Consider the following 25,662-nt stretch of genomic DNA (forward strand, 5'->3'; position numbering starts at 1 on the left):
GCTTTACTCACAGCTTCAGGAAGCTCCAGGTGATCTGGGGATCTGGCTACAGCCCTTGCTGACAACCCGTCCTCTCCTGTTTCAGGAAAGTCACCTTCATCCTAGAACATGAATGACAAGCTCAATAATGCAACAAGCCTCTGACAGTTTTGCTCCTTGCCAAAGAAGCAATTCCTGAGGCACAGAGCAAAGAGTAAAAACAACATTCCCCCATCCATCTTTGCTTTAAACAGAGAAGAAGAACACAAATGGCACGCCAAAATCTGAAGATTTTCATATGGCTACACTTGCCAGCAAGAGTTCAGTGGGTTGGAGAAGCTGCATCTGAAGATAATTCCTGCCCTGACACAAAACTGGATTAACTCCAATAACAAAACTCAAGTGATTTCACTTCAATCTCAGTTTAAAAGTTGGCAATTCTGTTTCCTTTGCCATATAATACCCAAGGGTAATATAGGACTTAAGGACTACTCAAAGGCACAAGCCAAGAACCTGCAATTACTCCTGACATATTATTCTATAAGCTACGCTTAGAATTTAGTTTGAAATACAAAGCTGCAGGGATGTGGCTCCTGGAGGAATGTTAACCAATTTCTTGCAAAGGCCAGTATGTCTCCATTCTCCTAACAACAGAGTGCTGCCCTCCCTGAGCTAGCGTTGTGTTGATGTCATGATATAAGGTCATTAAAAAGAAAATTAATCACTGCAGGAATGAATTTCAATTAATTGTCCTTACCAAAAAAACTATCAGAACACAAAGCTGCTGATTAAAGTGCTTAACTGCTCCAGGCAGTTTTCCCTTAATTTCTTCCTCAGTTCAAAATGTGGAATGAATTGATTTAAAATAAATCAATCATTCTTGTAAATACTGTTCTCTCAGGCCTGCTAACTTTACAGCCACACAAAGCTGAGGATGAGCCCAAGGTGTAAGTACAGCTTATGGCTGAAACTGTAGAGGCTGGAACCAGCAATGCTTTGCTACCTGCAGAGCAACACAAAGGTAAAAAGCACAACACTGTGTCAAAATGTGCAGTGGCTGAAAGTAACAGTGAATTTTGCATATTCCAAGAGCCCAGGGAAAGTCACAGGCTGCAGCCTTATTTCTTCCCCCACGGGAGCTGAAATGAGGCAAGCTGTAAAGAAGGTCAGGCGCTCTGATGCACAAGAGACAATGACTGCAGAACAGTTGTTTGTGATTTAATGCTCCCCAAATGAAAACCTGCTTGTAGGACATTTATTATACACAATTTGACGCCAGTTAGTTCAGTGGCTGTTTTCCCAAGTGAATCAGATAAGAATTGTTGTGGTTTTAACATTTTTATATATGATTCTCATTTAAAAGTAACTTTCCATTTTTAAATGGTGAAAAGAGGAACAATTAATGAGACTGTGATTCATCCCAAGAAAGTGAAAAGCTGTTTATCATTATGCCTGTTTAAAGGCATGTAGATTGTTCTTCCATCCCTGTCAATGAAGCCAAATAAGAGGAAGGTAGATTAAATCAGGTTATTATAATAATTTATTTGCTCAACAGTAAAAACATTATTGTGAATCAAAGAAGTTAAGGCTTTTTTCTCTAAGGCCTGTACTTCTTTGTTTAGTGAATATGGGCTATACTTTGAATTTTCTAAACTGAGCAGGCAGTTTTCTCACAGTCTGAGTCTGCTTGTATTTTGGAATCCACATCCCAAACATTTTATTTAATCTTTTCATATTGCATTTTACTCAAATTGTGCCTTTCTGTCAGGTGACATATTTTGTCCTAACTTGTTGGTGTATTTCCTTTCTCAGTGGAAACTTACAGCAAACTCTTACTGCTAAATCAACTGATATTTTACCAACTTCATAAAAAAGAACCTCATTTTTCAGGCTAAATCTTTTTTTGCACCTCAAAGCTAAAAGAAGGAAATAAAATTTTTTAAGACTTGAGAATCTTACCCGTTTTTTACGTCCAGCTTTACCAGCTTTTCCTGGCTTTCCTCCTGAAGGTCCACCTTGGCCCTAAAATGAGAACACATCCAATGTAAACTTTCAAAGCACCTTTTTTTTTAATTTAACCAAAGCAGAATAAAAGTTTGATGTTTGCTCCAATGGTATGTTTTAAAAGCTGAGTATTACACACTAATCTATAAATTATCTGAAGGAACAACAGTCACTTTCACAACACAAGACAGCGATTTTTTAGCATAAAAAAATGCCAGGCTCTGTCCTAGTACAATGCTACTAGTCTGTACTACTCTGTTATACACCCAAAGGTCATACACACATTTTAGTGCCTTGGTCAAACACACTAAAAAGTTGCTCCTGTCCCAAGGGCTTGCATGGCAAAGGGAGCCCAAAGACAATAGATCCACACCCACAAAGTCATGAGCACTGAGAAATCATGGAAAACACTGATGAACAGCTGGGAAATTAACTGCTGTCAACCCCCCTGCACACATGAAAGCACAGAAAATTTATTATGACAGGCTTTAAGGAAAACAGTTAAATAGTTGTTTATAGGGTGCCTTATAGTGGGAGACTACCCTACCCAGAATCAAGGAATAACAGAACACCACTGACAAAGCTTAGTAAAAATGTAACAGAAAGTGGGAAAGGAAATGAAGAGGATCCTTTTGGGGAGATGCCGAGGGACAGACAGGATCATGAACCCTGAAGGACGAGAGAGAGCTGATAAATCAAACAAAGGAAACAACACTAGAAACCTTGGCAAGAACAGTATCGGGACGGATCACAAATAACATTTGATGGTACAGATGAAAGAAGCAGAGGAGTTACTTAGAAAAATGTTTGACTTTGTGACAGAAAAGAAGGGGATACGAGACAAGAGGGAAGGAAAATGAAGGGGTGGGAGAGCAAGCTCCCATGGGCTGATTGATTTTCTTCAGAAGAACATTAGTGTGCCTTTCAGTTCAGATCAAATTTCCACCTAGCCAAATATCTGCGACCATCACTGTTCTAAAGAAGGCATCTATTCTCTCCAGAATGACCTCTTAGCTTGCCACAGGGAACCGAACTCAAAATGCTATCCTTTCTACTTCATATCAGTGAAAATTTAAAATTTATTATGATTTTGGAATCCATGCACACTTTCAGCATGCACAACTTCCACATCAAGGACTCCTGCAGTACAACTACTATGTAATGCAAAGAACCACTGCTTGACGTCTGCCATTTGTTTCACTAACTTGGTTTTCCTAGTTCTTCTTCTGGAAAGCCCAGCTCTATCACAGTATCTAGTCTTCCTCTTGTCTTTCATATGTCTTAAGAACACTTTCAGGAGCACAGGCCTCCACAGAGATTCTTACACTCTCCTCATGATTCCCCTTCATTCTGAAAATTAAATATTCACTTCCACTACTCACTTGCTATGTATTAAACAACTAAGCGGCCATAAAGACTTTCACCCAGAATCCCCAAGCATTGTTCATCAAGCCCCGTTACTTGTTAAGACTTGACAATAAGAATTCAAAAAAGAAATATTTGCATAGGAGAACAAAGTTCAGCAAAAATGTGAGACTGTGTCTCTGTGTTACTTCTCTTCATGCAAGCTAAGACACATAAATCTGCTGTTACTAACAAGGCATTAGGGATTATCTTTATTCCAGACGATACATATTAAAAGCTACGAAAAAATGAGCAAAACAATACAGTTTCTATGCTTAGAAAATGTGCCTAATTTTGAAATACAAATTTTTGTAATAAAGGTGGAGAAACTAAAAGTTATAACATTTTCCTTATGTTCCCACATAAGAAGAGAGAAGCTAAGAGGTCCCGTGTCACAACCACTACTGAGATGACTGGATCATGCAGCTGACTTGTCCATCCTATGTGATTGCTTGACAATAGGTAACAGGGTTCTCTCTGACAAGGATCCTGTTATGTGTGAATTAGATGTGACTTAAACAGATTTTCAGGGCAGAATTTTATTCAGATCCAAATCAAAATCAAATCTTTAATTTCAAACATGAAACAGTCTACTTACTATTATCCTTTGTAAATGGAGCTACAGAAGCATTCATCTATTAGTAAAGGCACTGCCAAGGCAATCTGAGGATAATTGGTTTTAGTGGTTGCACAGATTTCAATTAACATAATCCAAAGAACCACCTGTGAATAAATATCCGAAACAGTATTAAAATCCAAAAGTGAGACCAAAGAAAAGCTAGAGCTATGAGTGCACCAGAATGAAGCAGTACAAACCCTGATGCAGTGGTTTCACATTGATCGACATTTGGGGAAGAAGTAAGAAACCACCCACAGAAGTGATTTCTTTACGAGAAGCTGTTGGGAGCTTCCTCTGTGCCTTGGACAGGCCAACAGCTGGCTAGTTCTGAGAACCAACAACATTTTGCACTATTGAGAAATTAGATCCGCCTTTGTGAATTCCACATTTTAAAAACCACAAGCCCGGGAACTCTTTCTCTTTTGCTTCCAGCCTCGAAAAGTAGCGGAGCTCTGGTGGGACCGGCACCACTCCCCCACAGCCTATGCTGGATCGGAGAGGCTGCCCTGGACTCCAGCAGCTCCCAGGCGGGGGATGGAAGCTGTGGAGTCCAGCCCCAGGCTAGGCTGGGCTATGGCTGCTGACATCTCACCAAAACCCCCTCCCCCTGGCCCGCACGGACGGCTCCAGGCCGAGCCCACCCTGCCAGTGGCTGCCGGATAGAGCGAGGGACCCAGCGGGACCCAGCGTGGCCTGAAATCCAACACCGTGACTGCTGTGGCTACTGGGAAAGAGATTTAACCCTTTCGCTACATAGATGAGACCCGCTGACCTTGTTCCTCTCTCCAGGGAGAGAAAAAGACAGAGTGACGACATGTAGAAAGACAACATGAAAATACCAAGGTCAGTAAAGAAAGAATCAAACTTCAGATGGAAGGAGAATGAGGAGATGCTGAATAGGGCTGAAATATTCTTTTGGTAGGGCCATGGAGATAGACAATGATATGCTGAAATATCTCCTTTAATTCATGAGAAAAGTATGGAGGATGAAGTATTCAAACTGTAGATGTGAGCAGAGGCGTCCATTGATGAAGCCAAGCAGATGTTGGAGCAGCTGTGGTCCTATGAGAAGCTTGAACAGAGAGAGAGATGAGAGTGATGAAGGCCCTTTGCCCCCAGGGAGAAAAGAAGAAAACCTCTGTTCCCGGAGATGATCACAGAGACAGATGAAGAGAACCTTAGCCTTTGAACAACTCATCCTTAAAATAATACCCCATGAGTTCATGGCCCATGGACACACCTCTAGGAGGGCTGTGAAAATGGGAGGGATTTCGTGATGCAGAACTTTTCCTGGGCAGCTGCTATTTGTGGAAATGAAAAGCCACAAGAAAACTTTCTTGTAGAGAAGTCTCCATGGCATGGCAAGAGAAAATTCCTCTCCCTACAAGAACTGATGAAATACTATTGTATAGTTGGTACTGCTTTAACATCCCAGGTTTTGTCTCTACATGGTCAGTTAGGAAAGGAAAAAGTTGGGCAGGGAGAGGAAAGGTGTTCTGGAAGTTTTATTCTGATGCTTCTTATTCTTGTAGTCCTTTTAATAAAGTTTCTTTATACTTTTTAAGTTTTAAGCCTGCTTTGCCCTTCTCCTAATCCATATCTCACAGCAAGAAATGAGTAAGTGCACTGGTGATTTTAGCCAGTGCTAAACCCACCACATTATTTGGCGCATTGGCTGGGAAACTCAAATTGGCAAATCTGAACCACTACACCTGATCTGTTTCCCATACCATAAGGAAGAGTAGAGTAGAATTGTGGAGTAGAGCATGAACATTTTTCTAATCAGACAGGTAACTGTGGCAAGTTGTCTCTATTCCCTTGTCTTTGTACAGGATCATGGTTTTACAATTGGTATTTAATGATGCAGTACAGGCCTGGTATGATGGAGAGACCCTGAGGAGACTCAGGATATGGCACAGAGGAGTACAGGCAGTGGGTGATAAGGCATACTTGACATCACAGACCCCACAGCTGTAAGCATCTAACCACTGGCCAGTTAGAGAATTGCAGATCTGCAGACAGGTGAACTGAGGAAAATCTGGCTTAGGGGTAGCGAAGAAGATAAAAAAATAATATCTAGCACACTGAAAAAGCAACATATGCAGTAGTATCAGGTGTAATGTGGAGCACCAAACCAATGGAAAAAGGGAAATGTAAAAATATATTAGCTAACATATAAAAGAAATTCCAGATGAATAAGAAACCATCAAAATGGACATCTTATCCTCCCCAATGAAGGTCTCTGGTTGCTGACAACTCATAACATCCCCACCAATACCACCACCAACAGCAAAATCAAACCATCAACCTTAGGAATCAGAGCACTGGAAGAAGGGTGAGGACAATACCAGAAAAGACTTAGAAATTGGGAAGTTTTCATGCAACACTTTTAATCACAGTATCATTACTAATATTTTAAATTTTTTTTGCACAGAAGTATTTCTTATTTTATTTAATGAATACATCTGGACTTATGATAATGTTTTTGACTAAAATTTCAGTCACACTGACAGGAAACTTCTAGTTTTATAAGTTGTTCCTTCTCTTTTCCCATAAACAAGACTTTGAGTGCAACAAAGTTTACAGACTATTCCAAAATACAGAACCAGGCTGTGAATGTCTCAACTTTGACCCTATGCATGTTTTTAACCTTTATCAAAGGACGGCTGTTGTAGATGACTGGGAGAGGGTGTTTAAGGAAGAGGTTACATTGCATCTGTCAGTGAGATTTACCAGCGTTCTCCATACCTCATGTCTGCTTTTCTGCCAGCCGCTTCTTGCTGACTATGACAGGTCTCTTTGGGGCTCCCTGGAACTAAGCAAAGTAGTTCCCTACAGCAGGGAGCAAGCACATGACTGACAGGACATAAAATTATTCTTATTATGTCTGGTATTTTGAACTAAAGAAGCTCCAACCACCATCCAAGATGAACAGTTATGCTTTAGAACTACTTTGTTATCATATAGATTCTTGGTCAAATGCTGCACTGTATGGACACAGCCCACACCAAAGACATGATAATGGGAGCCAGCACACAGAGATCAGTGTGGGTCTGGGGCTTTCTGCCATGTCTGCTCCACAAAGTTAGGACAGCCATACCTGGAGCAGCCTGAAAAGGAGCTGATCCTTACCTTATTCCAGGGTCGTTCATCAAAACCCTTGTCTCTTGCCCAGATAAAACATCTCTCACAATGCAGAGGCCTACTTCAACAACAAAAGTTGAATGACTTACTTGTAGAATATTCTGGACTCTTGCAAGTGAAGATAGAGATTGTAACGCCACTTGACTCAGTACTCTACAGAAGTCAGTATAGAAAGCAAAGACATATTTTGCTCTGCAAATATCACTCCTGCTACAGCCATCTATGCTGCAGAAGGTGCATCCCAAAGTATCTCAAACTTTTGGAACCAAATTGGAAGATGACACAAAAATAAAAAAGTATGAGGAAAGATAAGATCCTAGTATTTTGGCAATATTAGCAGCAGGTGAAGGTCATCAAAACTAGTAGATCTGTTTAAAACTATTACAAGAAGCAAGCTGGGGAGCAAACATAAGTCAGTCAAGAATACAAAATCTTTTACTCTGTCTCCTAATTCAGGTAATAGCACAGACAATACTGCTGTGCCGCTTGATGAAAAGGGTAGCCCTGCATTCCTTTTTATTGGTGTATCTCTGCTTTGCTCTTTTGCTGGATTTTTTTGCAAGCTCCTGATCTCTGTAAATCTTTCCAAAGCTAGCACACTTTCCTTTTTCATACCTTTTCTTAAAAGTTCTCTCTGACACATTAGCTGTAAAGAGTCCTCAATACCACCTAGGTAGTTTGTGTCCTGCCACCATGGCTTAGAATGATTGTTATTGCTTCCTCGCTCTTCTTTTTACTGTAACAATGAATTACCCATAAACTATGATTAAAAATGTAATCCTTCTGCTCTGACAGCTACCTAAAATACATCACATAGTGTTTGTACAATAGGAAAGAGTTCACAAACACATCTTCAATACAAATAAAAAATAAATTATAACTGTGAATGAACATAATGACTATATATTCACTAGTAAGATGTTTACAATAACTTGCCTTCATACGCATGTTTAAAATTCAAGCACATTTTTGTGTATCACATTAGCTACAGGAAAAAAAAGTTAACAGACTATTATTAACATCTCAAAGAGAAGCATTCAGAACTTAGCAAATGTGAGAATTAAGGTTGCCGGGGAAACATTCATTTCATCCCATTGGGCTCAGGCATTATGATACACAGCTTAATTCCATAGTCACACTGTTTTTTGTAGGTTTCCTGCCTCACTTCAGTCCTCCCAGGTTATGCTGCTATTGATTATCGGTTTACATTGTTCAGCATCTAGAGTGGTGGGTAATAGTTATAATATTGAATGTAACTATTCAATTAAAATAGTTACATTTATCAAATTCTAGATAAACTAAAGACATTTTTGCTACAGGGGAAAAAAAAAATCATCTTCCTAAATCTTCCTAATAAATGTGCTCCTATCCCTGGCTTTAATAATAATATTAATTAACAAGAAGAGGACTGAGAATAATCATGAGGAATTTATATTAGGAAAAAAAATAAAGGAGACATGGTTGCTAGGGAACTAAGGAACAGGCAGGAGGTATTTTTCACCTCCAGGTGACCATCGTAACTCTGACCACTCCAGGAGATGCTCAAGTGCTCCAGAGAAAAATGACAGAGTCAGAACTAACGGAGGCTAATAATGCTTTACTCTGATGACTGTCTCACATTAAATAAACAGATTGCCACACTTCCAACAGCTAATACATATTAGAAACCTGTAACAGTCAGAGTACTTAAATGATGGCTACAGAAGACCCAAGTGACTGTTTCTTTCTGGATCCTTCTTCCAGAGTGTGTATGATAGCAGCACCTAGGAATTCATCCCTGGGCCAGACATCTACTATGCTACAAGACAAATTATTACAAATAGACTACAGCAAAGATACCACAATCCAACAGGATGATAAAAATGAAAAGAGGAAATAGATGAAAAGCGATGTTTTAAATGCTATTTAATATTCCTTTCCCTTCTCACAGCTCCCTCTATTGCAAACAAGCCACTGAGAGGTACAAATAGCTGCAAAATCAAGTCCTTAAGCAGGGAGTCTTCCTGCTGCTCAGCTATCCAACAAGTATTTCCAATTGTATTTTGGGTAGGATGTCTGGGTAATGCACATTTAATTTTTCTGTAGTCAAAATAGGAAAACAAAAATAAGAAGAAACTACTGGCTATTTTCTAAAGACCATTGCTGTAAGTTAGAAAAAAAAAAAGTTTCAAAAGAAAGCCCTACAAGGCTGGCATTCCAAAAGAGATATCATATTTCTGCATCCAAAAAGAAAAAGATGGCAAAGGCAACCATCAAAGACTTGCAGTGCTTAGTAGAAGTTTTGCCCTAAACTCCCTAGTAATGTTACCTGATTACCCTGCAATGAAGAAAATTTAAAAATCACACTCAGTACATTCAAGTCTTGTTCTTCTTGTTTACTCTATCCACATTTTTTCCCACATCACTCTCCCTTTCATTGGTGACAGGACAATCATTAATTGCTGATCTGAGACTTATTAACTGAATTTATACAAAACAGGACTATCAGTAGTTATTGCTATTTGGTATTCTTGACTAAATAGCAAGTTTATTTCAAGTCTATTCCAAGCCCTGAAGTTTATTCCATGTCTATTTCCTTCTGATTTTTTTCTAGAGCTCTACTTTTCAACTATTTTATCATTTGCTGCACAAATCCTCTGACTTGTCAGTGGTAATTCTGCTGGTAAATAAATCATCCTGGTGACCTAGGAAGCAGAGATTTACTCTCAAGAGACAGCGTTCATTTATAACCAGGCTGAATCCTGAATTAGTGAGGACAGAAATCCTCCAGGAAAAATGTGTCAATTCCTCAGGTTCAGACCAATGGCCGACCCTGTCTATCCAAACAGAAAATGTAATGATTATTAGCACATGTGCTGTGTTGCCATCCAGGATAAGGGTTGTCACTACAGCCTTTACTGACTGGTGTTTTCTTCTTCCATACTGCCAGATTAAACTGTCCTTTTCAGACTAGTTCTTGTAATGAGTTGCCGTATGGTGAGAAGTCAGACACCACTACTCAGTGACTCACTGAGAAACGTAAAATTTCTCCTTACACTCAAAGCCTAAGGGTGGACAAGAAGACCTGGACTCACAGATCCAGCCTCAAATACCAGAGAACTCAGTAGCAGGGATGATGCAGGTTGGGCACTCTGACAAGCTGAAGTGCCAGTTCATATTAAGCAGATTTTCCAAGAGCTGAAAATTGATTACATATTAATGAAACACTCATCGACAAACCCAGACTATATTTTTTTAGTATCATTAAAGAGACTTTCCTGCAGCCTTTCTGCTCCCCATGCCAGCTGTCACCATAATACAATCAGGTTACAAGGCTGAGGAATCACAGACCACTCCTGTTAAGTTTAGCTCATCTTCCTGAGCAAAAGCAGTCATTCGCACTTCCTCTACAGCACAGCACAGAGAATAACTAGAACTGTGGGGAAAATGTACCTGTAAGGTAGTAATGTGCTTGTTGGATTCTAAAAGAAAGAGGTGGAGACATTATGAGAGCTAAGCTCAGCATCTTGTAGAACTATTTCATAAGTTTCCTGCTAGCTTTTTATTCCTGTTTTGAATATTAACAAACTCCATAGTAAACCACCAGTTGGCAAAGGGAGCAAGAAATCACAGCATGGAAACAAAATCACTTCCAGCCTGCCCTGCAGCAGATATTTGCACACACTAGGGATGCCAATTTAAGAGCTATTTGCCAATACATTCTATAATGTCTTCTGAGCAACACTAAATGGAATGTTTGTTTTATATTCCATGGATGTTTTAATGCATGTAAAAGAACAAGTAAGCAGCTTAAAAGCCTTCTCAGGGGAAGAAAAAAAAGAAAAAGAAGAAAATACAAAAAAAAGTAAACTGTGTCTCATTGTTTTCTGTCCTTGGCGAATAGGTCTATGTGTTTCTTTCATGACTTGTTGAACAGAAGGAAACTGTTTCCATGTCAATGGGTGTGCAGGACCACAAGGGTAACAAGAAATGCCTCTCTGCCATAATTCAGATCCTTTCCTAACACTGCTTAAGTGATCTGTTCCTGCAGTGGGGTTAACCTAACTGATAAGATTGAACAGTCTGGTTTTGTATTTTAAATGCCAAATGCATGCAAAGTCTGCTAAGGAACCATAATGAGATTTTGCTTCTCCTTGAGGTGGGTGCAGACACAGAGGTACACATTTACACAGGATGCTCTACTCAGCTCTCTCAAGGATTTTCCTTGAGTTACACAGCAAAGGCATGGAAATCTGAAACAAACACTTCCAACCTGTCAAACATATTCAAAATAATCATCTCAAAATCACTGGCCACTTTCTCTCGTTACCCAGGACCACACACAAGGACTCACACAAGACCCATAGGGTGCTGTTCTCTGCCCCAACACTTTGTGCATGTCCATGCACATGCCAAACATGTCAGTGTTTTCAACACCACACTTCCAAGTGTCCTGCTTGCCATGGTCTTGAGCATTTTTCAGTGAAGCTGAGAATCTGATGCACCCATTCCTTTCAGTCTGATGCAGGAAAGTTGCCTTATGCCTTTCCATAATTCCACATTCCTACAAAAAGCTGTTGAGCTCAATTGTGCGTAACATATTTCAGATCCGAAAGGAGTGGTATTATTGTTATTCTGAAGTACAGAACATACAGCATTGTTATTTCCAAAGCTGTATTGGAAGCACAAAGATGCAGACATACAACGTTATTTTAAGAATTTGAACACTGAAACACTGAAATTTCTTTTTAATGTACATGAACATATGGAAGCCTACAGGCATTTATAAATCAGGCTTGGTCAAGTCAAGCAATTCATCTGGAACACGACAGGCTTTAATTCTTATGATAAACCCAACTCTGACATATTTTCACCCATCTCAGCCACCAGCTGGTGGCTGGAGACTGAGCTGGAAGTCTTTATCCAGGAGAAAAAAAAAAAAAAAAAAGAGTGAAATAAAGCAAGAAACTTGCTAAAAATTGTTAGAGGAGAAGGTAGATACAAGACAGGCACAAAAGAACAGACAACCCCCACATAAAGGAGAAGAAGAAAAAAATAAGAATTGATCACAAAGCATGTGAAAAACATGGAGTCATGAAAGCAGAGGAGGTGCTGGAAGTGATATATGGTAAAAGGGAATAGGTGTACAGGTAAGTATCCCAGCTTGGAGAACAAACTCAGGAAGAAAATTTTCAAAGTGAAAGCAGTCAGCAGTGAAAAACCTAAGAGCAAGAGCAGAATAAAGCAATATATAAAAACCAGAGGAATAAAAAGCACAGGGACAGGGGGAAAGAGCATAATACTACAGAAGAATTCTTGTCAAGAATTGGAATTTAAAGCTTGACCCACCAATTAGTTTTACAGTGGCCTCTATGGCCCAGTAGATATCAAACATCAGCTCCTGGCTGGGCAGTGAGGAGTGCACAGGCATTCACTCCCACATTCCCAAAGGAGATGATTGAGATGTCATCTGTACTCTGAGTCAGGGAAAATGAGGCAAAAACTCTGGACTCAGAGCTGCACAGTTAACCACAAAATTCCTCTACTGCAAGAATAACCTAGCAGATAAAAGGATGTGAAACAGCAATTAGATTTAACAAGGCAAATATAGGAAATGTAATACAGGACAAGTTAAAATTATTTCCTTTTAAGTTATTGTGATAAAGGTTATGTGAAAAGACAAACATCCTCAGAGTTTAATTAGTTTATGATGTTTCAAGTGCTTTAAAATAAGAGGAATGCCTTTACAGCACATTAAGTTTTCCAAACAACATGTCAATGGAAGCCTCTCCATTTCAGAGTATTTGAGACAGTGACTACTGAAAAGGATTGAAAATATTTATATGGAAATTCTGAAAATAGAAGAAACTGAAATTCAATTAAAGCATTTCATGCTCAGTTTAGTTTTCATCATTATCAATTTTCATTTTTTTTTACAATTTTAGCATAGACATCTTTATTATCTAGGACTGGATGTGGGCTTTTATTCTTAGTTTTTGCTCTTTGAAAACTTTATAAACCTGTTTGTATCTTGGTACTTATTAGTACTTACTAGGGGATTAGGAATGTCACTGATCCTCTCACTCTTGCTTACACACATGCTAACCCTCCCCCCATGAACCCTAACATCAAGTATGCTGGGATTGATCTAAACATATCAACAAAAGGGTTTAAAGAGTTTTATCAGCCAGGCCATCATCTGCTTTTAAATCAGACACTTTGATACTCCAGTAGCACACCAGACCCAGGCACTAATTGAATTAATCTGATTTTTTCATTCTAAAAGAGGATGCATGCAGACATGTCCACACAGAGCCCAAAGAAGGGCTCACAGAGACCCCACAGCACTCTAGGGTTAGGGCCAGGAAGGGTAGCAAATGACTCCTCTTCATTGCTTGAGCTGAGAAAAGACCAAATAGCAAAGCAAAAGGAAAGAGACAAAACTTACAGGTGGGTATAACTAAAAGATTTTTTAAAAATTTTGTAAGAAAAAGGATTTTATCTTGTCTGCTCAGTGTGTCTCAGAGATCCTTGGGCAGGCTGGAGATACCTTGAGTGCATTAGAACCTGCTTTGGAAGGGGTGTTGTATACTGGAAACAATATGAAATGGCCTGACAACAATGTCTGAGGACTTTGTAGTCTAACAGGATTGAACATGGTGGTGACAGAGTAAGGGATGCTGCAGATTTGGGACAGGCTGGTTTGAACAGCTGTGTAATGCCACAGAATTCTGTGAAATGCCACAGAACTCTCAGGCCATCACAGGCGGCTGAAGGGAGAGGGTGACACAATATGATGCAGCCAGGACTCAACAAGGCTAAGAGAGGCTGTGATGACTCCACTGCCACGCCCAGCCCCGTGGGTTACAGCTCTGTGGGGCAACTCTAGTTCTCACTTCAACCCCTCAGCTCTGGTTAGTAGGACCTGGGTGTTTTGGCAGGTGACAAGGCGACTATGAGCCCACAGTGTGCCCCTGCTGCCAATGATGTCCTGTGCTGCATTGGGAAGGGTATGGCCAGCAGGTCAAGGGAGGTGGTCCCACACCTCCACTGGGCCCTAGCTGAGGCCACATCTGGAGTGCTGTGTCCTGTTCTGGGCTCCTCAGCACAAAACAAAGAGCTAGTGGAGACGGTCCGGCAGAGGCCACGAAGATTATTTGGGATCCAAAATATCAGTTTTATGAGTAGACACTGCATGTTCTCAAGCACTTCTGGCCCTGTTCGACCTGGAGAAGACTAAGAGGGGATCTCATTAATGCATATAAATGTGCCACGGGGACTGTGCCAGATTCTCTTCAGTGGTACCCAGTGACAGGACAAGGAGCAGTGTCCATAAATTAAAATACAAGACGCTCCATCTCAGCTTAAGGAAGAACTTTACGTTGAGGGTGGCAGAGCACTGGAACAGCTGCCTAGGAAGGTGCTGGAGTCTCCTCTCTGGAGATAGTCAAACACCACGTGGATGTCTTACTGAGTCACCTGCTCCAGGTGGCCCTGCCTTGGCAGGGGGGGTCCCTTACAACCCTAACGATTCTGGGAACACCGAGGGAAAGATCTGCGTACACGCTGTGACGCCAAAGGGGGCGGTTTGGGGAACGGTGACACCGCTGGTGTCACACCAAGGATAGAGCTCAGAGCAGGAGGCAACAGGGTCACAGCGGGGCTGCACGGCGACGTTCTCTCTGGTGGGCCACCGCCTCCCGCAAGGAGCCGCAGTGACGCCATTCGGGTGTGATGTCACGGCGCATGTGGTGACGTCCCCACGGCGCTGCCACCACGGGAGTGCGGCGAGCCCTTACCTGCCGGCGCTTGTCGGCCGCCTTGGGGGGCATGGCCGTCCCTTACGGCAGCGGCCACCCCTCGCCACAATCGCGCGCCCACCCGGCACGCCGGAAGTTGATGGCGGCACCCATGGCAACGCGCCGGAAGCCGCGATGGCCCCGGCCATTTCTCCCAACCCCCCCGGTCCCCCCTCGAGGGAGGGAATGGTACATCCCTCCTGCCTCTGCGAACAGAGCGCCGCTGCCCAGAGAGAGTGACAGCGGGCACCGCCTCCTTATGAATATTCAAATTAAGGGCGGGGTCACGGGGAACGGAGCAGCTGGGCCTCGACATGACGATCGAAGCCCCTTCTGCTTCATGAATAGTTAATGGAGGGGCAGGCCTCGGGAAACGGAGTGATCGGGCACAAAACTAGTTGTAGTAGTCACGCCCTCAAATGAATATTCAAAAGAAGGCGGGGCGGCACGGAGACCACCGTTCGGTCACCGATGACAGCGTTCCCGCCCATCATGAATATTCAAAAAGGCGGGGCAGCGGAACCCAGCATCCGGGCCCCGAGCGAGGAATGGTCGCCCCGCCCTTCATGAATATTCAGATAGAGGCGGGGCGGTGGCCGGACCCGGAAGCGGCGCGGCTGAGTCACGGCGGCGGCGGCGATGAGGCAGCCGCAGCCGCGGGCGGTGTCGTTGTCATTGTCGCTGTCGCTGTCCTCTCTCGGCGCCTGAGGAGCCGCCCGCGTCCGCCCGCCCTGCTCTCCGCGCTCCGCCCGCCGCGCTCGGCGCCGCCGCCAAGATGATGGAGGAGATAGACCGGTTCCAGGTGCCCGCCGTGCGCGCCGAGATGCAGCCGCTGGTGAGGGGCGGGCGGGCGGGGCCGCGCTGTGCCCCGGTTGAAATGACCCCGGTGCCGAGGGGGTCGCGCACATGCCCCCGGGTGTCGGCGCTGCGGGCGCGGCGCTGCCGCCGTTATATAACGGGGTGTCCTGGGCACTGCCGCCGCCATCCCCGGCGGGCCCGGGGCCGCTGCTGTGTCATCCCGGGCCATCCTCTTATCCTGCCCCCTCCCCCGTCCTCTTCTCCTCGTCCTCCTCCTCCCCCGGAGCAGTCGGTAGCAGAAGCGGGCGGGGGCGGGCGGGCGTCTCCGCTCCTGCCACGATGGAAATGCCGCTCCTCTTGGAGCATCCCGGGGCGTTCTCCCGGCGCCGGGCACGGGAATGGCCCGGGGTCGAGGGGGAAGCGGCAGAGGGACTGGGTGGGAGCCCGGTTGGAGGCGCTGAGGACGGATGGGCTTTTAATTGACTTTTACAAGATAGGTGAGGTCTAAGGGGGAATCAGTGGGGCGGTGTTTGTGCCCAGCCCGGGCTGGGTGCTGCGGGGAGCGATGCTCCCCGGGGACAGCAGAACTGCACGGGGTGGGTGGGAAGTTACACGGGCTGTGAAGCCGCAGGACCTTCTCCGAGGGTGGTTTTATAGCTGCTCTCGACACTAAGCTGCGAGGAGATGCTCGTCTTGTGTAAAGTCCAGGTGTTCTGCAAAGAAACATCTCTGTCAAATTAGCTTTACTCACACAAGTATTTGTGTAAGGAAGGCAGTCTGTGAGGGTTTGACGCCGAGCAACAGCATGTGTTCTTCATATCAGGATATGTGTTTTTCACATCGTAGACACAATTATACTCAATTAATGAGTCTGACATAATGGTTACACTGCTACATGGAACCCTGGAGAATCTTTGCAGAGAAGGAAGTCTGCAGGCTCACAGGGCTTTGCAGATATGTAAGTGGGCAGGTCGAGTGGTTCTGGGCTTTTGGTAGCTTCTGAAATGAGTTACAAAGGGAGCCCACCTGGCTGGCAGCCAGGGGAGATGCTGGACCATCATCAAGTAGTGCAATGAGCATGTAGCTGCATTGGTCCAATGCCACAGGCTTGTTTGTGTATGTGTTGTGCCCCATCTGCCTGCCACAGAACTCTTCAATGTGTTTACCATTTCTGTTTTCTACCTAGAAGAGGTTCCTCTAGTGTGTTTCCCTCCCTTTACTCCTGTGTTCCTCAGTCTCTGCCTGGAGGTGTGTTATTAGTAACCTGGGACCTGCTGAAGTGCAGTTCATCTTGGCATTAAAGCGAAAGCCTGGATAACGGGCTCACTTGCTCAAGGTGTTGATTCCTTTTGGCACCTGGAGTAAGCAATTCCCATCTCGGCATCTGATTGTGTGAGACAGGCATATGAATTGTTTGGGAAGGTGGAAAGAACTTTAATGAAATACTTGCACAGTTCTTTTTGGCAGCAGGTGAGGATAGGGTGTTGCCAGGTTTATGCTAGCACTGAACCACTTCTGAAATTTCTAATATATCAAACCATACGTTATTTAGAGTTGATGTAAAAACAGCCTCAGTTCCTTGTGGCAGCTAGTGTTTGTAAGAACACTCTGTCTTGAGAACAGAAAAGCTCTACAAGTCTACACTCAAATTATCCCTCAAGTGGCAAGAAAAACATTTCTCCTATTGTGGGAGTGTTGATAAATTCTGAAAATACGCTTAGTTTGGGTTGTGTTCTGGGTTTGGTTGTTTTAGTGTTCTTTTGTTTGTGAGGGTTTTTTTGTTGTTGTTTCTTGGGGTTTTTTGGGGGGTTTTGGTTGGTTTTTTGGGGAGGTTGTTTTTGTTTTTTGTTGTTGTTGGTGGTGTTTGTTTGTTTGTTGTTAGTTGTTTCTTTGGCTTTGTTATGGGGCAAAAACTCTATAGTAGCTGATATGGGCTTGTTGCTATCCTTACTTATTGTTAGTGCTTTTATATGGAGGACGCAACAAATGTAACAAGAATGGATGTCTTTATTTGTTTTATTGCAGTCATAGTAGTGAAAGTAGCAAGTTTGAAAAAGGTGTTGCCAGGCAAAACAATGCTTATAAGTGTTTCTAGGAACTCCATGATAATAGTGGAAGAGTGGAATTTGCAGATGCATGTTTGCACGGACATGAACCTGGCAGAATCCAAAGAGCTTCTCTGGTGGAGCCCAGTTGTCTCAGGATAGGACAGTGGATTGGTCAGCAGTGATAGTAAGCTTAGGAAACAGTTTCCTTCAACAGGGAAGAATTAGAAAATTTTCACAAAGGGCTTTAACACTTCCATTAAAACAATACTCTGAATCTGTGCTTCAGAGTTTCAGTTCTTCTCTAACTACTAGAGCTCATAGTGAAACCTTGTGGTTTTGGGAGTCTTGAGTGTTTGCAGGTCTGTACACACAATTGCTGTTACTGGGTGTATAGGATTTTTTCCACAGTCATGGAAATGTAGACCATGGTCTCAGAAGTGGGATGCAGCAGGTTGGTGTAGCATTTCTGGTGGTTTCCTCTGCTTTGTAGCTCCTGGTCTGTACTTTGCAGATAGGGACTGGATACTTGCAAGAATCCTTGCAAGTCTGTGGTTTATCATATTCCTTTGCTTCGGTAATACAGTTCTGGCCAATACTACTGCTTTGTGCCATTACAATTACCATTTGTCTGTCACTCACCCTCCCATTCTGTACTTTTAAGGTTGTGGTTTAAACTCAGTTAACAAATAAATCACTCACAGCCGCTTGCTTGCTCACTTCCCTCCCACATCAGGATGGGGGAGAGAATCAGACAAGTGAAAGTGAGAAAACTTGTGGGTTGAGATGAAACAGTTTAATAAGTAAAACCAAACCATGCACACAAGCAAAGCAAAACAAGGAATTCATCCACCATTTCCTTTGGGCAGGTAGGTGTTCAGCCATGCCCAGAGAAAAAGGGAGGGCACCATTATGCTTCATGAATACTTGGAAAGACAAATACCATCAATCCCAACATTCCCCCTTGTCCTTCTTCTCCCCCAGTTTTATATGTTGAGCATATGGTATGGAATATCCCTGTGGTCAGTTGGGGTCAGCTGTCCCATCCGTGTGCCTGCCCAGCCTCTTGTGCACCCCCAGGCTCCTGGCTGGTGGAGTTAGATGAGAAACAGAAAAGGCTTTGATACTGCAAGTGCTGCCCAGCAATAACCAAAACATCCCTGTGTTATCAACAGTTTTCAGCACAAATCCAAAACATAGCTACTGTGAAGAAAATGAACTTTATCCCTGTCAAAATCAGCACAAAAGTACAGAATAACCTTATCATCTCAGGACTTACTGTCTTCTTCCCAGTTGAAAAGTTTTCAGTTCCAATGGTCTCAAGGAGAGATGTGACTGTAATTCTTCTCCACATCCAGAAAGCTGAAGCAAATTCTGTTTTTCACGTGCTAGCTAAAAGTCATTGTGACTTGCCACTGAAGCTATATATTAAAAAAAAGTTTCTAAACATTATTCCCTGCTAAAAAGCAAACAAAGAAGGTACCTTGCTTGATTTATAGGGCATACACTAGATGAAATATTTTCTCATCCTGTTCCAGCAGGAACAGGGCATCCCAGGAAAGCACTGTTCTCTCTGAGTGTTGGCCAGTGTGTGACAGATTCTGAAATGACGATTATGAAGCTAGGCTTTGCTCAAAATCCTGAACTTTGTGTTGTTGACCAGCATGCATACTTTTTGAATATCTGTTCATCTGCATGGATAAAGTGTCATCTTAGCTTTTGATGGCTTTATACTGAACTCCAGGACAACTGCTGCTGATCTGCCTGGAAACCATCTGACAGGCCTTCTGGTTTGCCTATCTTCAAAATAAAAAGATTGGCTTCTCTTCAGCGTGTAGCAGCTATATTTTTCTTAGAAAGCAGACTGAAACCTTTCTGCCCTTCAGACCCATCGCTGATACTTGCACCATTCATTGATCAGCTGTCTGTCAGGGGTGATAGTGCATTAATGTTTGGTGTCTACTGATTGTACATCCTGACAATAACCAGTGCTTTATTTACAGAGCAGGGACAGAGAACCTGGCATAGCTTTTTGCAAACTGAGTTCTTTAAAGATCAGATGTGTCTGGTTAGGGAACATTGTCTTTTTTACAGCCTTGTCCCACCAAGGTCTGCACTGGTGTCCCATTGCAAGGCTAAGGGCAGCACCCAACAAGTACAGGCTGAACAAAGTCTTCCAGGATCTCTGGTCGCTGCAAGTTTCTCTCTGCTGATAACAAGTCAGTTGCAGAGCCAAGAAGCATTTGGCCTGCAGGTTACATGTTGGCCAGGTCTGTCATATGTGCCTTCCAGCACTTCACATTGGATGCAGTGATGTGAAATTAATAAGGTGGGCAGTAATTTTCCTCCTCTTTCCAGCTTGTTTGGATAAGCATTGTGAAGTCAGGCAAGCTGGCTTGACTGGTCACTCTGTGTGATCTCTACAAATGTGTTTTGAGAACTGCTGGGTAACTGATGCAGACTCGAAAGAGAGGTTCAGCACAAGACTAAATGAGACAGAGTTGCTATGTGCAGATGGACAAGATAGCATACAGTACCTGGTAACCTGCTTTAACCTGGTTAAGCATCATCCATTTGTCAGATGGGATGTGGCCCAGTGTTTCAAATCTTGGAGAGACACATTACATTGCATATTTTGATATTGTGGTACAATTGTGTACATTTTCATCCTGGAAGAGAAGGCAGGTAACTGGATCTTGGTCACATTTATGTCGTGCCTATCCATGAAAATAGATCCACATTTCTATTCTTGTACATTGGTCACATTTGGTTTCTATTCTAAAAATGTCTGCCTTTTCAAATTAATATAAACTAATTTACAGGGTGTTTTGTTTTCTCCTAATGGTTAGTGTCACCTCATCCTTATCAACATGAAGCAAGCTCAACTGCAGGAACTCTGTTCTGCTTAGATTCTGTTAATTTCCAAGTTGACCTGTGATCCTTCTGCACTCACAGAAAGGTCTCTCTTCCTTAGCTGCTGAGTAGTGGGTTGTTTCCACATAAAATTGATTCAGGGTTTGCAGGGATGTGATGGGGCCTGAAATTCATTTTTCCTGGGGCACTTACACCTGGTAGATAGCTCTCTTGGCCGATGGAGTTGGTATTTGATGTCTTAACTTCCAACTAGTCAATCTTTCCCGGTCTGTTGGTGGTGGTACATTTGTTGTGATGATTTGATTTCTCCCAAGATTTTTGCTGGGAAGGTTTCCTAACAGAAAATTATTATTACAGTGGTAGATTTTAAGGGGAGAGAGAGATGAAGGGAAATTTGCACAGTGAGGATGCTGTGGACGAAAAAGAAGTAAAATTCCCTTTGAAATAAGAATGGCTGACCCTGAAGTTGTGTGTAGAGCCATCTTTTCTTCAGCACCGGAATCCTACCGCACACTCTCCCTGTGATTTTTAAATCTGTGTTTTGGATTCTTACCTAGACACTTGCCAAACCCTGACTATATTTGTTAAAATGAAATGTACTGAGCACAGTGTAGTGGGGTTGTATTTTGAGTCTGCTGGAACATGGATGCCTCCCGAGCCCATACCTCTAGCATACACCAAGCCCTGGCTGGCATGTGATGGCAAACTGACAGGTGACAGTGTTGGATCACACCTTGCTCCCATAAACCAACACAGGCAGTTTCTGTTCTTAGCACAAAAATGAAAGTAGAGTAAAAGTGCTTTTGCTTACATGGCATTGGTGCCACTTTTCCTAAGAGCACATATATCAAAGTGCAGCAGCTTCAGTGGAGCTTTGACACAAACTTCTAAGACTTTGGCACACTTTCTGAAAACAGCAGGAATGCAGTATTTCAGTTTCTCAGTTTTCAGCCCACATTGAAAAATGGGAGCTCTTTCCAGAGAAATTGGGCTGGTGGTTCCCATATCTCAATCTGAAGCATTGTGCCTGGCCTGATTCCTTGCCAGCAGGGGCCTCAGGCTGGTAGCTCTAGTTTTGATGATGACAGCCAAACTAAGGATTTTGTTCAGCCAAATCCTACAGTGATACTGCTGGCTTTTCAGCTGAGATGCCAAATCTGCACCAGTCCTGAAAGTGTAAAATTTTCAGAAATTTCGAAGGTACAGAAGATTCATTTCTGTACAGCTTTGCTTTTTAACATTGGAAGAGAATAAAAATAAGTGATATTTTCTACTAGATACTTCATTTTTAAAAAACAAACTGTAGTTTTAGTCAGCAGAGTGTATGAGTGCTTTTCATGCTTATAAAATCTGTATTCTTTATTTCCACAAAATACTGCTTATCGCATCTTAAGAAAGTTGTGCTGCATGCTAAGATCTCTCTGTAAAACAAGGAAAAACTGAAGAACAGAAAACTAAATGTAGCTAAGGCAAAAAGAAAGGCTATACCTTTAGGGCTTATAAATAGTATGTTAATATAACATTAGGTCTATAGTGCAGGTACACAAAACCCTCATCTTTCTAGAAGGAAAAAGCTTTCAAAATGAAAATGTCATCCATATATATATATATATATATATATATATTCATCATAATGTAGCCCAGGGGGTACACAGCTACATGTTTTGTAAATGCTTATAGTACATGAGATTTGTAATGTTGCAGTACTATGGGTCCTAAAAAAGATTTATTTCAGATAGTGCTGTTTTTTAGTTGTACAGCTTTTTTGATGTGCTGTCATGTCATCTACAGCAGTGGCCTAAAGATTGCCTCCCTGAATACTTCAGTTAATTGGGTTTCTGTTGTGTCACTTCCCTGTCCCATGTCAGGCCTGTGGTGCAGAGATACAAAAATATTTTTATTAGCACCCCAGGCCAGGCTGAAACTCCAGCAGTGATCCAGCACAGGCTCCCAATTGAAGGTGATGAGGGATGTGCTGGCTATCAGGAGAATGACCTGTCAGGATATGGGAGTGTGTTCTGGCTGGCACTGTCTCTGCAGGAACATTGCTCCTTCTTCTCCACTTCTTTGTACAAGCTCTGACTACAGCTGTTCTGTCAGTCATATTTGGAAATCTCCTCCCAAGTGAAGAAAGGTATTTAAAAGGGGACAGTGAACTCTATGAACAATTAAATCTGCACAGTGCACTCTTGGGATTCCACTGTCATTCCCAAGAGCTTGTTATTTGTAGTGTGATGTTAATACCTACTCAGACAGCAATTTCTGCTACTGATGTAGCCGTATCCTCTCTCTGCAGGCAGGTAGTGGCAGGTCTGTAAAGATGAGCAAAATTCCAGGGTGAGAGAGGAGAACAAGGCACGCCTTAAAATCTGCAAGCCTTCATTCCAGGAAAGCCTCATCTTACCAACAGGGCTGTGACCTGTCTGGTGGTACATTTTACTTCTGGTGAAATTGAAGCCTGAACTTGATAAGGATAGAGGAGGAGACCCCACCACCAGTTTGATCTGTGGGGCAAAGGATTAAAAGCTGGTTAATGGCAGGACTTCTGGTCGTTCAGTGATGATAGTGTGCCTGTTTTTTCTAGACTTTTTAAGACCTTGGCTGGAGTAGTTGCCTTTCAGCTTCTATGTAGATCAATTATTTGTAACTTTCCCCAGGCGGTCTGTAGAAATGTTTCTACACTTCCCCTCACACTCGCACATGCCATACATCTTCAGTGAAGTCTTGTGCCATTTAAAGTGTAAGGTTCCCCCAAGGTTATTCTGTCATTGCAAAATTGACATTGTTCTGATGCAGCCACTTGCCACTAGTAAATTCATCAGTTCAACTCAAAGCCCTTGTAGTCTGACCATTATTCTTTTAATTTTAGAGTGTCATCTTGTGCAATGGATCGGTGTCCATTTTGTGGCAAGCAGTTGGAAGCAAGCATTTGCTTCACTGGTTTGTCTCTGAGGATTACTGAGTCAGAGTGAATGAAATTGTAGGTGGAAATTTGCTTAATTTTGAAGAGTAATTACTAGCAAATCTGCTCAACTTTTGGACACATCCATCACCAATTCACAGGATAGCATGTTTTATCACATCAGGAGACCTCTTTACAAAGAAATGCTCTCCCAAATATGTGCAGAGTATTCAGGATGCATCCCAGCTGCTTTTTCTAGGTGAATTGCAGTCATCTTAGCTGTGGACTGAGAAAAGAGTATTTTTAGTAAAGCTGAAGGTCACACACATTGCTTTTGTTGAGAAGAGCCCTGGCTCTCTAAAGATGGCTAAGACCTTATTTCCTATACCAAAGGGAAAAGGGAGAGTACTGTTTGTTTCATCTTTGAAAGGTATTCCAGCTCTACTGGCAAGCTGTCTAGTGGAGATGCAGCCTCTTTTATGTTGCTAGAACATATTTAAATTCTTCCTAAGCCTGCTAATTTCTACTGCATAGAACAAAGTCATTGGCTATCAAATAACTGGCCACCAAGTGACTCCTGTAACCCAGCACCATCTGCCTACCAGAGCACATTGTTTAGAGTCTGTGTGCAGTGCTGAAACAGGTAGAACAAACCTACTTCAGCTCTTTCCTCAGCATTCTTCCAGAACAGTCTGTGTTAGAGCTTTTCTGAGGAGCTGCAGTTTCAGCATCCAGCACCATCAGATATGGACTGTTCCTCTTTGGACATGGTATGGTGTTTTGACTCATTCTTGTCTGACACTGATTTTTCTTAGTTTCTCTTCAGTTTCCTTTCTGAGCCGACTCCCATTTGTATGAGCACCTATCTTTTGGGCTCTGCAGCGTTCAGTCCAATAAAGCCTGTAGACATTCTCTTTTCCTAAGCCAAGCAGAGCAGCAATATTCTAATGATCATTTCTCTCTTGTGTGTTTTACTGATTGCATGGAAATGTAGGTTAGTGATTTAGTACACCCATATCCAAGCAAAATAATTACCTAGGTTATTTCTTGTTTCGTATTTTTGTTGTATGTGGCCCCAGGTGAAAACCAATCTTGGTTCTTGAATCAATGTCAGAGTTGCTTATGCTGATCTAAATATTGTTTCCTTCCCTATCCTCCACTGAATTTGGGGCATGGTGATTTCTTTTATTTCAGCAAGTTTGCCACAGGCATTGGAAGAGCTTTTTAGCTGAGATGAGATAGAGCCTGCTTCAGACATGGCCTCTCATGCTCTTTTCTTCCTTTCTTTCAAACAGATGTCTTGCAGTTGGCCCTCAGAAGATCTTTTTTTACCTGGCGGACCAAGCGTTTAGCTGCCTTAAATGCAGTTATATTTGTGTTTTCATCAGCTCATCATTTCACTTTCTATGCGTAGTTAACAAAGGTAATTTGCCTTTTTTTTAGTTTCTGTGCTCACCTGCACAGATGTGATGGGGTTCTCAGACTTCAGAAATTGTTGCTTTTTCCCTTAAAGTGAGGAAATACGGCAGTCCCTGCTGAAGAGCACATTGGTAGTATATTGCAGTATTGAAAAGGACCTGTTGGTTACGTTTCTAAGTTCAGAAGAGATTAATTTATACTTGCCTAAGGTCTTTCGTTAGTATTGCTTAAGTCATGTCCCCAGACAGTGAACTGTTCCCATTTCACTCCTTGGCTGATGTACCAGCCTTACAGCGGACTAATGATAGGATAAGGGAAGCAGATGGGACTTCCCATGTTTTGAGCCAGCTAGTTGTAGGAAAGTATTTTCTGAAGGTTGTTGAAGCATAAGGTCTCATACCTGTTACAGAAGAGAGGGTAAGGGGATTCAAATCAAATTATGAAGTTCAACAAAACTAAGTGTAGAGCCCTGCACCTAGGGAGGAATATGCACCAGTACAGGTTAAGGGTTGAACTACAGGAAAGCATCTGGGGATGCTTGTTCAGAAATCTCTGATTAAAAAGGCTTTTGCCTGTAGTGTTTAACACAGTAGAGGAAAGTACTTAAAATTTTAATAGTCATGGGTCTTATCGTCATTGGTTGTGACTTGATTGTAGAGCCTAATTTCTAATATCAAACTTGTTTCATTGTCAGTT

General features: G+C 42.5%; 2 protein-coding genes across 4 annotated transcripts in view; one reads left to right on the forward strand and one right to left on the reverse strand.

Annotated features, from left to right (window-relative positions):
* Positions 1-15,028, reverse strand: part of DNAI1 (dynein axonemal intermediate chain 1) — a 141,296-nt gene extending 126,268 nt beyond the window's left edge. Inside the window, exons 1-3 of the mRNA XM_058826171.1 lie at positions 14,929-15,028; positions 1,939-2,001; positions 12-101 (exon numbers count right to left, since the gene is read on the reverse strand). Of these exons, the coding sequence (XP_058682154.1) occupies positions 12-101; positions 1,939-2,001; positions 14,929-14,961 (186 nt within the window). The 5' untranslated portion in view covers positions 14,962-15,028. The remainder of the gene's footprint in view (positions 1-11; positions 102-1,938; positions 2,002-14,928) is intronic.
* Positions 15,029-15,521: 493 nt separating this feature from the next.
* Positions 15,522-25,662, forward strand: part of FAM219A (family with sequence similarity 219 member A) — a 96,432-nt gene continuing 86,291 nt past the window's right edge. For 2 of the 3 annotated variants that reach the window (XM_058864891.1, XM_058864893.1), the window contains exon 1: positions 15,522-15,763. In XM_058864891.1, coding sequence (XP_058720874.1) covers positions 15,704-15,763 — 60 coding nt within the window. In that variant the 5' untranslated portion in view covers positions 15,522-15,703. The remainder of the gene's footprint in view (positions 15,764-25,662) is intronic. The other variant, XM_058864894.1, reaches the window with a different exon arrangement.

Source organism: Poecile atricapillus, chromosome Z (assembly GCF_030490865.1).
Source record: "Poecile atricapillus isolate bPoeAtr1 chromosome Z, bPoeAtr1.hap1, whole genome shotgun sequence".
Classification (NCBI taxonomy): domain Eukaryota; kingdom Metazoa; phylum Chordata; class Aves; order Passeriformes; family Paridae; genus Poecile; species Poecile atricapillus.